Source organism: Tiliqua scincoides, chromosome 13 (assembly GCF_035046505.1).
Source record: "Tiliqua scincoides isolate rTilSci1 chromosome 13, rTilSci1.hap2, whole genome shotgun sequence".
In the NCBI taxonomy this organism is placed as follows: Eukaryota; Metazoa; Chordata; class Lepidosauria; order Squamata; family Scincidae; genus Tiliqua; species Tiliqua scincoides.
In genome coordinates, this window is record NC_089833.1 from 10,919,086 (window position 1) to 10,932,769 (window position 13,684).

The 13,684-nt window shown below is 46.6% G+C and overlaps 1 protein-coding gene across 1 annotated transcript in view; it reads left to right on the forward strand.

Moving 5' to 3' along the window:
• Positions 1–13,684, forward strand: part of XYLT1 (xylosyltransferase 1) — a 94,533-nt gene that overhangs the window by 66,781 nt on the left and 14,068 nt on the right. Inside the window, exons 6-8 of the mRNA XM_066640837.1 lie at positions 2,744–2,960; positions 8,681–8,857; positions 11,624–11,886. Coding sequence (XP_066496934.1) covers positions 2,744–2,960; positions 8,681–8,857; positions 11,624–11,886 — 657 coding nt within the window. The remainder of the gene's footprint in view (positions 1–2,743; positions 2,961–8,680; positions 8,858–11,623; positions 11,887–13,684) is intronic.

Below are 13,684 nucleotides of genomic sequence, written 5' to 3' on the forward strand. Positions count from 1 at the left end.
AGCCTGGAAGCAGAGGCATAACCTGGAGGCAAGAAGGTGGGAAGTGGGGCAGTGGTTCTGGAGGAGGCTCTCAAAATAGAGTTGTAGCACCAGGGAAGCCACAGGAGAGAGAGAATGTTTTCTAAGGAGATCAGTATACTGCTCCCCTTCTTGGATCTAATTGGGTTCTGATCCAGAATCTGTGTCCACATCTGCTTTCCCCTCCTCCTAAGTAGGCACAAAGATAGTGAGCAGCCAGGTAAGCTCTTTTCTCCCAATCTGTCCCCTCTACCTTGATATGCTGCCATCTCTGTCCTTGGGGTCCACAAAAGGGTCGCAGAGGTTGTGTCCAAAGCAGGTCCATGGGGGGGGGTGTCAAACTCGCTGGAATCTCAGTTTCCTTGGGGAGGGGAACACCTGTAAAGGAGGTGCTCCAGTAATCTCTCAGGAGGGGTTGGGATTGTGGTTAGTGCTAGAATCACCTGCAGGACCCAGCTTCCCTCTCTTACTCTTTGGAAGAGGAAACTCTTCAGGGACAGGTCTAACTGGGGTCTGACATCACTGCTTCTCCTTTTTCCTCTTTCTGGATTTGAAACTGAAGAGTAGAATTGAGTGGGAGAGGAACGAAGTGTGGAGCAGAGGTCATTAGAGAATCGGAGATTACAAAAGAGAATTCAAATAGATCTTTACCAGGTAGTGGTTTAAAAATTAAATCTCTTGGTTGAAGGCAAAGGAAAACATAATTCTTTCCCCATTAATTATTTCATGGAGCTGATGAGATGTTTCTGGGGCATCCATCAGAGGCATCGTTTGTGGAAAAAGGGAGGTCAGTGCCTGTCAGCCCCAATAACTTGCAAACCTTTGTAAGAAAATAATTAATCTTAAGTAGGGTTTTCGAGGTAAACGCGTTCAGAGTTTTTTTGCAGAAAGGAAAAGGAATTATTGAACTTTCACGTGCATCAATATTTAATTTGCAGAGGGCTGCATAAATATTGCATTTTTGGAGATTCCCGAAGGCCACATTAAAATTGCAAAGCATTTCCATTACCCCTTATAATAGAAATGTGAAATTAGAACCTTGGCTGTGGGAATTTAAAAGGGGGGAAAAAAGTCCTCCACTTCTTACCCGCTTTTGTCGTCTTCTCAAATGAGCACAAAGGTTTGTTTGGCCAGCCTGTGCTTTGTAATGAGATACATGCTGAAGTTTGATTTTTTTTTCCCCATGACTTTGCCATTGTTTTTAATGGAAATTCTAAGCAAGGATAAGGTTACTGATTGCTGAAGCAGGTACACAGAGGTGTTTAGTTCAGAGTTTTTGTTCTGCATGGGGCACTTACCGTTTTGCCTCCTCCCCCCTTCTAGATATACTACTCTTGTCCTGTTCCTAATTTGTATTACACACTTTTATTCCTGTCTTTTGGAATGCCCTCTTAACATTTTGTTAGTGCGAGTTGCTCCGTTTGCCATTTTTCCCAGCTTCAGCTCCTTGTTGGCTCCTGAAGGAGGCGAGGAGGAAGTTCTCCTGTCAAGAAACTCACTGCCCCCCCTCGCCCCCCTGTGGTCACTTGATGGAAAATTACTTTTCAAATACTCCAGAGCAGTGGTTCTCAAACTTTTTTTGCACCAGGACTCACATTTTGGAATGACAGTCTCTTGGGACCCACCAAAAGTGATGTCATCAGCCTGGAAGTGACATCATGGCTGGAAGTGGCGACACCATTTTAGGCTTCAAACCTAACCTGCAGTCAGCCAAAGGTCCCATTGAACAGCATGCTCATTTCAATGTGCAATGGTCCCATTGAACAGCATGCTCTGCTATTTTGCAGAGCTTGGAATTCAAACGTTCCAGCTCAGAAGTCAAAGCAGAACACAGACCCAGATCCTTCTCCGATCACAGCTCTCCCCCCCTTTCCAGCATTCCATCTTCCCACCTACGCAGGGCATAACACCCTGCCCTTCTCCCACTGGCAGCCTGCCCTGCCCAGTAGCTCTGTGCCCTGTATTTTCAGCTCTGTATTTTCAATGGCAGCTGAGCTAGGTGCTATGCGACCCACCTGAAATTGGCTCGTGACCCACCGAGTGGGCCCCAACTCACAGTTTGAGAAATACTGCATCAACGTGTTTTTTCCCACTCACCGATCAAAGCATTGCTATGTGGAGAACTGTATCTTGTTTCTGGTTGTTGCTCTTTAAGTGAGATGTAAGTTAACTGGAGAGGGTTCAGCAGAGAGCAGCGAAGATGGCCAGAGGATGGGAAACTAGCCCTTTGACGAAAGATGGAAGGAACTGGGAATGTTCAGAACGGAGAAGACCGTGAAGACATGACAGCACTCTTCAAGTACCCGGAGGGATGTATGTTAGAAGAGGGCAAAGATTTGTCCTCTGCTGCCCCAGAAGGCAGGGTTGTGTCTTACGGGCTTAAATTACAAAATTTTAGGTAAACAAAATTTTGAGTAAACAAAATTTTGGGTGAATATTAAGAAAAACTTCTTTTCATTAAGAGCAGTTGGATAATGGATGGTGGGCTCTCCCTTGCTGAAGGTCCTTGGGCAGAAACTGGACACTTAGGCTTCTTTCTCTCTCCATTTCTGAAACTTTAGAGAACCACTAAGAACCAGTCAGAGTTCAAAGCACTGAGCTAGTTGGACCAAATGTCTGATTCGGTGTGGCAACTCCTTGTGTTTCTTGTTTCCTTTTTCAGCTCTAGCTATGTTCCCATAAGTTTGGATACCTTTCTTTAACGGTTCCCTTCCCTTATTTCCAGGTTCATTAGAAAACAAGGTTTGGATCGGCTTTTCCTAGAGTGTGATACCCACATGTGGCGCCTCGGAGACCGGAAAATTCCAGAAGGAATCTCCGTCGACGGCGGTTCAGACTGGTTCCTGTTGAACAGGAAGTTTGTGGAGTACGTCACATTTTCTCGCGACGACCTGGTGATGAAGATGAAGAGGTTTTACTCGTATACGTTGCTTCCAGCAGAGGTGGGTGAATTTACACAAACCCGACTCGCAAATGAAACCTCATGGCTGCCCATGTTTTGCCTTTCAGATGTTTGCTATCACAACAGGCGTCTTATGTTGGATGTCTAGTTTGAAACTGTCCCATCCAACACACGTGTATAACATGCTACCTGTTCTTTCTCTGCTTTATTTGGACTTCTCAACATTTGAAGGCTTTAATATCAATATACAGGTTGAGCATCTCTTATCAGAAATTGTAATGCTCCAAAATCCAAAACTGTTTTGTCTGTTGTTTGTCTTTCCTGTTGTTTAACAGCTGGTATAGGTATGCACCAAGGCCTTCATGGTCAAGGTACAACTGTTTGTCATTATTATTTATTGGATTTGTAATCTACCTTTCTCCCCAAAGGACACCCAAGGCTTCTGAGGTTCTAGACCATGTTCCTTGCGAGTTTAATGGAACATGGGTTAGAACCTCAGAAGTTTGTACTCACCAGCAATGGATACAAGTGTGGTGTTCTAGTGTTACTAGTTTGTTACTTAGTTATCCTGCTTAGGGCACAATCCCAACTTCTTAAGTCAGTGCTTTCCAGCCAATGGGCCGTGTGCTGCATCCTGTAGTTGGGTATCACTCATGGAGGCCTCCTCAAAGTAAGGAAATGTTTTTCCCTTACCTCAGAGCTGCATTGCCCTTATGTCAGTGCTGGAAAGACACCCCAAAAGGCATGATACCTGGTGCAATGTACCCCTCTGCCCTCCTTAGCTATGCCACTGGGCAAAACTTTTGACTTGATAACAAGGCACACCAGCGACTTCCTTTTTAGACCTTCCTCTGAATTTACAGTTCTCTTCATGGGCTATTTGAGTTTGTGGAGGTTCAGAAAGACAAGCACAGAACATCCTCTGGAGAGAACTTCTGTGCTTTCTCCGGAAATAATAATATGCACATTTTTGCCAAGACCAGCTCAAGTGAGACAGGGACAAATTCTAGTTGCCCGTCTTTTTTCAAGCCTCGCTTGCAGCTGGAGGGACATCAGAGGGGCTTAAATTATTTGCAACTGTGGGGTGCAACAAAAGCCTTTCTGTTTGTCAAACTCAGTGCTGTCTTCTTTGGCTCTGCCTTGCTTGGAAATAGAAAATAAATTACATGGACAAGAAGATTTTGAGAAGGAAACCAGAATGGCTTCGCTTTTCTTAAAGAGACATGGGTGCCTTTTATTGTGTCCTAGAGTAGAATCATGCCAGCAGAAAACAGCCCTGCAGGGACCTGAAGCTCTGATTGGTTAAAATTTGAGTTATTTGCAGTGTGCATAAAGCATGCAGTAGAGTCTGGTGGATTTAGTGCTGATTTACCATTGATTCCAGAGCTCAGCTGATCCTTGCTGTGCGTTTGATGTTAGATTTGTATCCTCCTTTCTCACTTTGTTAATAAAAGTCTTCCTTAAGAACATAAGAACAGCCCTACTGGATCAGGCCATAGGCCCATCTAGTCCAGCTTCCTGTATCTCACAGCGGCCCACCAAATGCCCCAGGGAGCACACAAGACAGCAAGAGACCTGCATCCTGGTGCCCTCCCTTGCATCTGGCCTTCTGACATAACCCATTTCTAAAATCAGGAGGTTGCGCATACACATCATGGCTTGTACCCCGTAATGGATTTTTCCTCCAGAAACTTGTCCAATCCCCTTTTAAAGGTGCCCAGTGTCGTACACTTGTGCTCACTCCCAGGGTTTTGGGGTGCTCAGAGTTGTTGGTTCTGAACCCTAGAGCCCTCAAAGATCCCTGTTCGGTAGTACTGCCACCACCCTGTAAGAGCCAGTGTCTCAGTCCAGGGACACCGAGACCCTTTAGGCTTAACTATACCCCTTGTAGGCACTGAGCACTTTCCTTACTTAAAGTCTCAGTCCTCAAGTTACTAGTCCACAAAGAGGATTTTTGGTAGCTTGCTGAACGGCTAGGCAGGATTCTGAACCTTTGTCCCCAACAGACAGTGAACCAACATGGTAAAAAGATTTTCTACTTTATTAAATACATAGGGTTTCAAATGGTTACAAAAGGCAGCAAATGCTAGAGGCATAAAAACTTCTAGGAAACATAACAGCATAAAACAACAAAGTTAACTTGCTAACTCTATTATTCTCTAACCCTCACCTGGGTCAGCTTCTTTTGTAGATCCTCAGGCCAGTTACCTATGGTCACATGGTCCTGGCGGGGCAGGATGTGCACCCACCACCTCTCTCACCAAGAGACAAGGAACAAAGACCCTGTCCTCCAGAAGTGGGGCTGGAAGCTCTCCCTCTCAGCTCTTCCCTCCCCCTGGAGATCTACAGCTGCATTCCATCCTTGATGGACGTCTTTCTGGCTGCCTAGGTGCTACATAATCACCCTCCATTGAGTTGTAAATCCTAGCAGTTAGGAAATGCAAGCCACTTCTGTGTTACTGTTTTAGCTTGGTTCAGGCCTTGCAATGCTACTAGACCTGAACTGTACATGTTCATGACACCCAGGCCAGATGCCATCACCACACCCTGTGGCAAGGAGTTCCACAGACCAACCACACGCTGAGTTGTAACATAAAGCACTCCAGTGCATCAAGCTATTTTCCCAAGTCCATCCTGGGTTACAAGTCATAGGGCACAATCCTAACCAGGTCTACTCTGAAGTAAGTCCTATTTTGTTCAATGGGGCTTACTCTCAGGAAAGTGTGGTTAGGATTGCAACCATAATGGCTTTGTGTAACCTCCGAGTTTCAGGGGCAGCTTATCTCTGAATGCAAGGGAGTGGCAACAGAATGTAGGTGTCTTGTTGCCTTGGGTGCTCTCAAGAGGCATCTGGTGGGCCACTGTGAGACACAGGAAGTTGGACTAGATGGGCCCTGGGCCTGATCCAGCAGAGCTCTTCATATGTCAGTCTTATGAAGTAGTTTTCTGCCGAGTCAGACCATTGTTCTCTCTATCCCATAATTGCATACTCTGGCCAATATCAGCCCTCTCAAGTATTTGGGCCCAAAGAATCCAGACTCATAACCAGAGTCATCACTAGGGTTTAGGTCACCCTAAAGCTCGATGAGAGCTTGTTGAGAGCTCTCGGTGTGAGAGCTCGTCGCGTCACCCCCATAATGGACTTCTTCCCATACCAGACCATACAGAATACACTACAATATCCTATGCACAGCCTAAATGTAGTGGCATCAGTAGGGTTGGCGTGCCCCCATTGATTGATTTAATATATACCAGTACAGGCCACCCAACAAATTGGTAACCAACAAAAAAAACCAGTGGCCAACTTCATGGCACTCACACAACTGAATAAGAGCTGGTGTGAGCTCTGATCCATTGAAATGACAGCTGACTCGTACTAACACTTGATTGGTTCCCTGTTGAGTCATAACACCTCATTGGCTCTCATCAGAGCCTCTTCAGTCCCCATTAGTCTCATTGGCCAGTTTTGAGTTAAAGAAATCCACTTTTTGTGACATCCCACAGTTGCGTTTTCTTTTTCTGGTTAATTGGCCATAGCGTTTGAGGACAGATATTCCAATGCAGTTTGTTTCATTGCGTTCTGTGTTGCGTTACCTTTCCACCCATATGTAACGCAACGGTGTTATTCATAAATAAAAATTTTACAAAAGGTTTCCAAAATTTTGGGCACTAGTGGCGTCGTTCCCCCCCCCCCGACACCATCACCCTAGTGACACCACTGTTCATAGTCCTGCCGCCTCACTGTTTCACCAGAAATGGCAGAGGCTGAACCTGGGACCTTGCGCGTGGGGAACATCTGCCCTACCACTGCCGGCTGCTCCCTTGTCTCGGTTAAATGAAGAGCCCCGTCTGGGCCATCTCTCGTTTGTCCCGGCAACTTGGTGTCAGGTGTCATCAGTCTTCCTTAACGCGTTTGAGCAGATTACCAGGCTTGGCAGTCTGTATCATTTCACACACACCTCTCTGAAAGAAAGAAAAAAGTTCTCCCTTTTATATTTTTCTAATCCTGTGTCTTCTAAAGGCAAATGAAAGGTATTGCCTCCCTTTCAACTCCGATAACCTTTTCCGTGCATTAGCTTGGCTGTGGCAGGATGAAAAGGACACAAGGCCCTGGGTAATTGGGGAGGCTCTCCCCCCTTCCCACCCCTCTTCTCGCCTGAATGACAATGCGTGCCTTGATGGGTTTAACTAAGCGAGTCAAGCATAAAATCCATATTCACTGGCCTGTCATTTAACCTTAAAAAAAGGGCAGGGGGGATGTCTGGGGCGGGGGGGAGGGGCGGTCAGCCATACTAATGCTATTGCCATTTATTTATAGATCATTCTATAGCAAATTCTACAAGAGTAGTCTGTGCTCCTTAAACCCCTGTTCTGTTTCCTTCCCCACTGCTATGTTGCTTATGTTCCATTACCCACCTTTATTATTTACTCTCACTGTTTACACAGGCCTGTACGTTTCATAAGTACATTTCAAAAGTCAGAAAAACTTTTTTTCCCCAAAATTTATAGTGATTTGGTATGAATTTGGGGCTCTGATTCCAAAAAGTGGCATCCGTTTTTGCCCTCTTGTTTCAGAGATACTGCATCACCTTGATAGTGAATGGGTCAAGCAGCTTCCTCGTGAGGAAGCCATAACATAGGGTTCCTCACGAGGAAGCTGCTTGTACCATTCGCTAACTAGATAGGGCAAACCGATGCCATTTTTTGAATCGGCAGCCCAAATAGCCACAGGAAGAGGTCTAACTATCGAGACAGCGAAATGTGTATTGGCCTGTGTTATTAGTCTTGCTGAGTGAAGAGGCATCTTTTGCAAAGAGGTGGTTCTCTTATATTTAACCGAGGAAGAGCTTCTGTCCCTGTTCATCCACTCCAGCTTAGCAACCCTCCCAGGGGTCATTCGCTAGTATCTCCCTTGCACCTTCATTTAGGAACTCCTTTGTGATAGGAAACCATCTTTTTTTCATTTCTTTTGCTGCGTAAACCAGTTTGCGAACTTTTGTTGAAAACAGGGAAGTGGGTTAATGATGTCACTTCCAGCCCCCAGCAGGCGCCATCAGTGCTGCTCGACCCACTATATGAAATGAGTTTTACACCCCTGCTCTAGAACCTCATCCCTTGTCACTTCTGTTTGACAGTTTTTTTTCAGACCTTCCCTGTGAAGGTCAGTTACCCTCCATCTGCTGTAGTGAAGGCAGATGCAAGGAATTCATTTAGCTCCTATGCAATCTCTATATCCTTTTTAACCTACCCTTTGATTGCCTCCTGATCTACCTGTCTCCTGGCAGGCTTCCCACTTATCCTGTATTTAAAGACGTCTTTATGGTTTGCCTTGCTGATTTTAGCCACTCTCTCCTCTCATCCATCTTCAGACCAATTTGCAGGCTGTGATCCTGTGCACACTTCCTTGGGAGTAAGATTCATTCATTCATTCATTCATTCATTCATTCATTCATTCATATCCTGCCTTTCTCCCACTCAGCAGGGGCACCCAAGGTGGTTTACAACATAAAAACACAGTACAGAGTGAAAGATTAAAACAATACTAAAACACAAAATGATGAAAACAATAAAGGAGATCAGACCCCCCCCCAATGGATCATGCAAAACTATTAAAGTTGCAATCATTAGAAGTGTCAACCTGTCATATCAACAGTGACAAGCCTTCTTCAATTTAAAAAAGTCTTGATGCCCCTATGTGCATCAAGAGTCAAATACACACAAATGATGGGTTGTTTGTTTTTTGTTGTTGTTGTTTCGCAGAGCTTCTTTCACACTGTGTTGGAAAACAGCCCTCATTGTGGCTCCATGGTGGACAACAACCTGCGCATCACCAACTGGAACCGTAAGCTGGGCTGCAAATGCCAGTACAAGAACATTGTGGACTGGTGTGGCTGTTCCCCTAATGACTTCAAGCCCGCAGATTTCCACCGATTCCAGGTGAGAGATAGATCTGCTTGATCAGGCTCCTGCGCACTGGGTTGTTGGATAAAGGAAGCAAAACTGTGCTGTACATATTTTGGAAATGTAAAATCTGGACGTTGACTTGCTCCAGTCTCCAGTGTTTGTGTGAAACTCACAAATCCCTTCCAAGGAAGAAATTGGGGAAAGCCGAATAGCGAGATGGGCTTTGTGTTTTCAAAGCAAATTTGAGGGGCTGGGCTGGGCTGAAAGTCAGTTGAGGTCAAATGCCTGTTTTACCTGTTGGTGGGCATTCGCCACTCAAAGCTACAGCCTGTTTTCTACTGATATAAAATGCATAACCACAGAAGGTGGCTCTTCCATGTCGCAGTGATGTTTGTGGCTAGAGCCATGGTAAGATGGATGGAAAGCTCAAGTTGTAAAGAGTAGGTGGAGTTGGAGTTCTGAATGCCAAAGAGCAGCTTCTTGACTGACACTGTCACTAATAATATTTCAAAAATTACACAGGCCAACACACATTTTGGCGTCTCAAAAGTTAGACCTCTTCCTGGGTATATTTGGGGTGCTGATTCCAAATGACATCAGTTTTGTTTAGGGGATCCAGCATAGCCTCAGTTAATGATTCAAGCAGCTTCCTCTTAAAGAAGCCTGCACCATGGCTTCCTCACGAGGAAGCTGCTTGAATCATTCACTAAAGAGGCTTTGCCAAAGAGGGTATCACCAAAACTAGGCACGATAGGGCAAAACCGATGCCGTTTTTGGAATGAGCACCTCAAATTCATACAAAGCCACCATAAATTTTGAAAGAAGAAATGTTTTTCTCACCCTCAGTTTTGCAGGCCTGTATTATTTCGGTTTCCAGAATAATCTAGATCAGTGATCTCCAAAGTGGAGACAGCTGCGCGCCGGGAAACACGTCCCCAGCACGACCAACACTTACTGTTGAGCTGGGGAGCCTTCCCCACTGTGGATTCCCCCCAAACTGTGCGCCAACCAGCCATGTCTGCCTGGAAATCCAAGTGCAATGGCTACTGGGGCAACAGGACCCGGAAGTGGCAGGCCACAGTGCAATTCAGGGGAGATCAGTGCAGGGAGTTAGGCTCCTTTACAGAATAGTAAGCACCATTCACTCAGGGGAGGGAATCGGCAGGGCACTGGATCCAGCCTTCAGGTGGGAGTCTAGAGAGCCCTGATCTAGATGGAAAACAAGTGAAATTGGGTCCAAATGATCAATTTCAAAATAAATAAATAAATAAATAAATTAAAGTTCGAATAATTTCAGAGATGAACTTTTAGGCTTTGCTGTTTCCTATCTAGAAAGGAAATTCAAACATTGTCCTTGTGGTGCAAATTCGTGGCCAGCGGGTCTCAGACTGAGGATCCGATCAAACAAAATGAAGCAGTTGTTTCAGTCAGTTTCCTGGCTCTGTCTCCTTCTACAGTGTGGGTTTTTTAAAGGCCCAGCTGTCCAAAATCTGGGGAGTGAGAGGGAGCAAGAATTTTGACTTTTCACCCAGGCTGTAAATGCTGAAATATAATAGCAGATGCGGTTGTAGGTCTACTTGAGTACAATGTTTGTTATATGTCTCTTGGCCTACGATCCCAACATCTGTGGGACGTGTCTCCTGGCTCAGTTCCATGTAGAGCTGTCACCAGAAGGCATAAAAAATGCAAAAGTCGCCCTGTCGCATCGCATTGCCAGTGTTTTGAATCCGCTCTCAGAGCCAACCCTCCCCTTCAACAATAGTTTTGATCTCTAGCAATTAGCCATGATGAGGCTGAGATCCACACCCCTGATTGCTCCATGCCAAACCTCTGTAGAAGGGATGAGAGCTGGCCAAGCTGGTTGTTTTGCTGGTTCCTTGGCAACCCTGCTATGGTTCACATCTTTCCAGAATAACCACGGGCTGAGCCGGAATGCAAAGACTGTTCATTCTAGAAGGGCAAAAATTCCTAAATCACCAAGGTTGCATCATTTTGTTTGCTAAAAAATATCAGCTGTTGTCAGCATTGTCTTTGTGTGAAGTCGGTTAGAATTCAACAGCGATTCTTTCTCTCCAAAACTCCAGTTTTCAAAGTGCAGGAAGGGCAGTTGGGTTTGACATTCCCTCCCAAAATGGCCCATTGGAAAGGGGAGGAGCTAAACAGCCCCACTGAAAAGGGGAGGAGCTATGCAGCACCAAAGTGTATATAAGGGCTGGGGCTGAAACATGGCATTTAAGTTACTGAGCTGAGTTGCTTTAAAGACTGCAGCCAAGTATGCTTTGGAAAGAAGCCTAGTTTTTGTTTGAGGAGCTGCTTGTATCCTGCTTAAGCCTTGCCCTAAGTTTTGGCAGGGTACCTGATTAACAAAGGGAAACACCCTAATCCCTTAATGCAGCATTTCTTAAACAGTGAGTTGGGACCTGGTTTCTGGTGGGTCCCACAGAGCCTCCAATGGAAAGACCAGATCAGTAATTGCCCCAAGTCCTGAGGCTGTTCAGACATCAAAGAGCTGCTAACTGCCCTGCAAAGAGCTGAGCTCCTGCAGTTTGCAAGCTCGTGTCAATGTAGAGAGATTTATTTTTGAGCATCTTTTACCTGGGGTGTTTTTTTTTCCCCCCCATGTCTGTAAATGACAGGACGTGGTCTGTTTGCATGAACTGTTTGTGACATGAAGTGACTGTATCCTTGTGTCCTAATTGTTAGCGTGCTGTTTGAGATGGCAGGCTTGTAATCCGAACTAGGCTGGAAGTTCAGAATCCATTTCAAAAATAATGACAGCCCTTCCTTATCGCTGCACAGCAAACTGCGAGGCCCACCTTCTTTGCCCGGAAATTTGAAGCTGTGGTGAATCAAGAAATAATTAGCCAGCTGGACTATTATCTGTATGGCAACTATCCGTCCGGCACACCAGGCCTCCGGTCGTACTGGGAGAATGTGTACGATGAGCCAGATGGCGTCCACAGCATCAGTGATGTCATGCTTACCATGTACCACGCGTTTTCCCACCTGGGTCTGAGGAGAGCAGAGGCTTCGTTCCACACTCACAGTGACAACCGCTGCCGGTATGTTCCGTGGTTCCTTCTTTCACCTTTATGGCCCCTGGCAGTGGTGTAACTAAGGCATCCAGCACCCAAGGGCACAAAACGTTTTATCCACCACCACCACCCCTACAGCCTCCCTGAGCTTCAGTAGGCCACTTTTTTTGCCTTGTTTCCACCATCAGGGGTGCAAGTTGGCATCCCCTCAAGATGTGATATCCAGGGCAATGTACTCCCCACGCCCCCTTAGCTTATGCCACTGGCCCCAGGCAAGTCTAGAAGGGCCCGTGCAAAATTTAGGACCAAACAGGATGTGACAGGGCAGCCAAAAAAACAAAGAATCCAGCTGAATCAGGCCCAAGGCCTTTCTAGTTCAGAATTATGTTACCCGCAGTGGCCAATGAGATGTCTCTGGGACCACCACCCCATAACAGGTGATACCTCTTTCCTGCCATTGCCTTCTGTCCCAAACCTGCAGGTAGCAGCTAGCAAGAATGAGTAGTGCCTGTGCACTCTCCTCCCCCACCCCCAAAGTGCCCACCTGTGGTTTCTGATCTTGCTAAGAGGGGTTCCCCAAAGGATCCATAAGAACATAAGGACAGCTCCACTGGATCAGGCCATAGGCCCATCTAGTGCAGCTTCCTGTATCTCACAGCGGCCCACCCAGTGCCCCAGGGAGCACACCAGATAACAAGAAGACCTGCAAGGCTTCCTGGGAATTGTAGTTAAGAACATAAGAACAGCCCCACTGGATCAGGCCATAGGCCCATCTAGTCCAGCTTCCTGTATCTCACAGCGGCCCACCAAATGCCCCAGGGAGCACACCAGATAACAAGGGACCTGCAAGGCTTCCTGGGAATTGTAGTTAAGAACATAAGAACAGCCCCACTGGATCAGGCCATAGGCCCATCTAGTCCAGCTTCCTGTATCTCACAGCGGCCCACCCAGTGCCCCAGGGAGCACACCAGATAACAAGAAGACCTGCAAGGCTTCCTGGGAATTGTAGTTAAGAACATAAGAACAGCCCCACTGGATCAGGCCATAGGCCCATCTAGTCCAGCTTCCTGTATCTCACAGCGGCCCACCAAATGCCCCAGGGAGCACACCAGATAACAAGGGACCTGCAAGGCTTCCTGGGAATTGTAGTTAAGAACATAAGAACAGCCCCACTGGATCAGGCCATAGGCCCATCTAGTCCAGCTTCCTGTATCTCACAGCGGCCCACCCAGTGCCCCAGGGAGCACACCAGATAACAAGAAGACCTGCAAGGCTTCCTGGGAATTGTAGTTAAGAACATAAGAACAGCCCCACTGGATCAGGCCATAGGCCCATCTAGTCCAGCTTCCTGTATCTCACAGCGGCCCACCCAGTGCCCCAGGGAGCACACCAGATAACAAGAAGACCTGCAAGGCTTCCTGGGAATTGTAGTTAAGAACATAAGAACAGCCCCACTGGATCAGGCCATAGGCCCATCTAGTCCAGCTTCCTGTATCTCACAGCGGCCCACCAAATGCCCCAGGGAGCACACCAGATAACAAGGGACCTGCAAGGCTTCCTGGGAATTGTAGTTAAGAACATAAGAACAGCCCCACTGGATCAGGCCATAGGCCCATCTAGTTCAGCTTCCTGTATCTCACAGCGGCCCACCCAGTGCCCCAGGGAGCACACCAGATAACAAGAAGACCTGCAAGGCTTCCTGGGAATTGTAGTTAAGAACATAAGAACAGCCCCACTGGATCAGGCCATAGGCCCATCTAGTCCAGCTTCCTGTATCTCACAGCGGCCCACCCAGTGCCCCAGGGAGCACACCAGATAACAAGAA